The 272-nt window shown below is 54.4% G+C and overlaps 1 protein-coding gene across 1 annotated transcript in view; it reads left to right on the top strand.

The window, feature by feature from the left end:
* The first annotated feature begins 160 nt into the window (after nt 1–160).
* The window catches only part of LOC119589299 (serine-rich adhesin for platelets-like), a 6087-nt gene continuing 5975 nt past the window's right edge, over nt 161–272 (top strand). The window contains exon 1 of the mRNA XM_037937922.1: nt 161–230. Within this exon, the coding sequence (XP_037793850.1) occupies nt 161–230 (70 nt within the window). The remainder of the gene's footprint in view (nt 231–272) is intronic.

The raw sequence follows: 272 nt of genomic DNA, 5'->3' as shown, positions 1-272 counted from the left end.
TTTAGTGGGGGAGGGGAAAGGGGCGTTAATGGGGAAAGGGGAGAGGGAGTTGGTGGGGGAGGGAGAAAGGGGGTTGATGGAGGAGGGGAAAAGAGGTTGACGTGGGGGGGGGAAATTGACAGAAGAAAGAAGCCAGAGACGGAGGAGGAACTCGACGAGGATGAAGGCTAGGGGTGTGCTTTTGGTGTCTCGAATCCTCGTGAAAGACATCAAGAAGGGACTTAGAATGGGTTAGAATGGCGTGCGTTCCCGTTTTGCGTTAGGGGGTTGTT

This window comes from Penaeus monodon, chromosome 25 (genome assembly GCF_015228065.2).
Source record: "Penaeus monodon isolate SGIC_2016 chromosome 25, NSTDA_Pmon_1, whole genome shotgun sequence".
Lineage (NCBI taxonomy): Eukaryota > Metazoa > Arthropoda > Malacostraca > Decapoda > Penaeidae > Penaeus > Penaeus monodon.
Note: the sequence above shows the minus strand (reverse complement) of the source record. Positions and strands in the feature narration are given on the sequence as shown.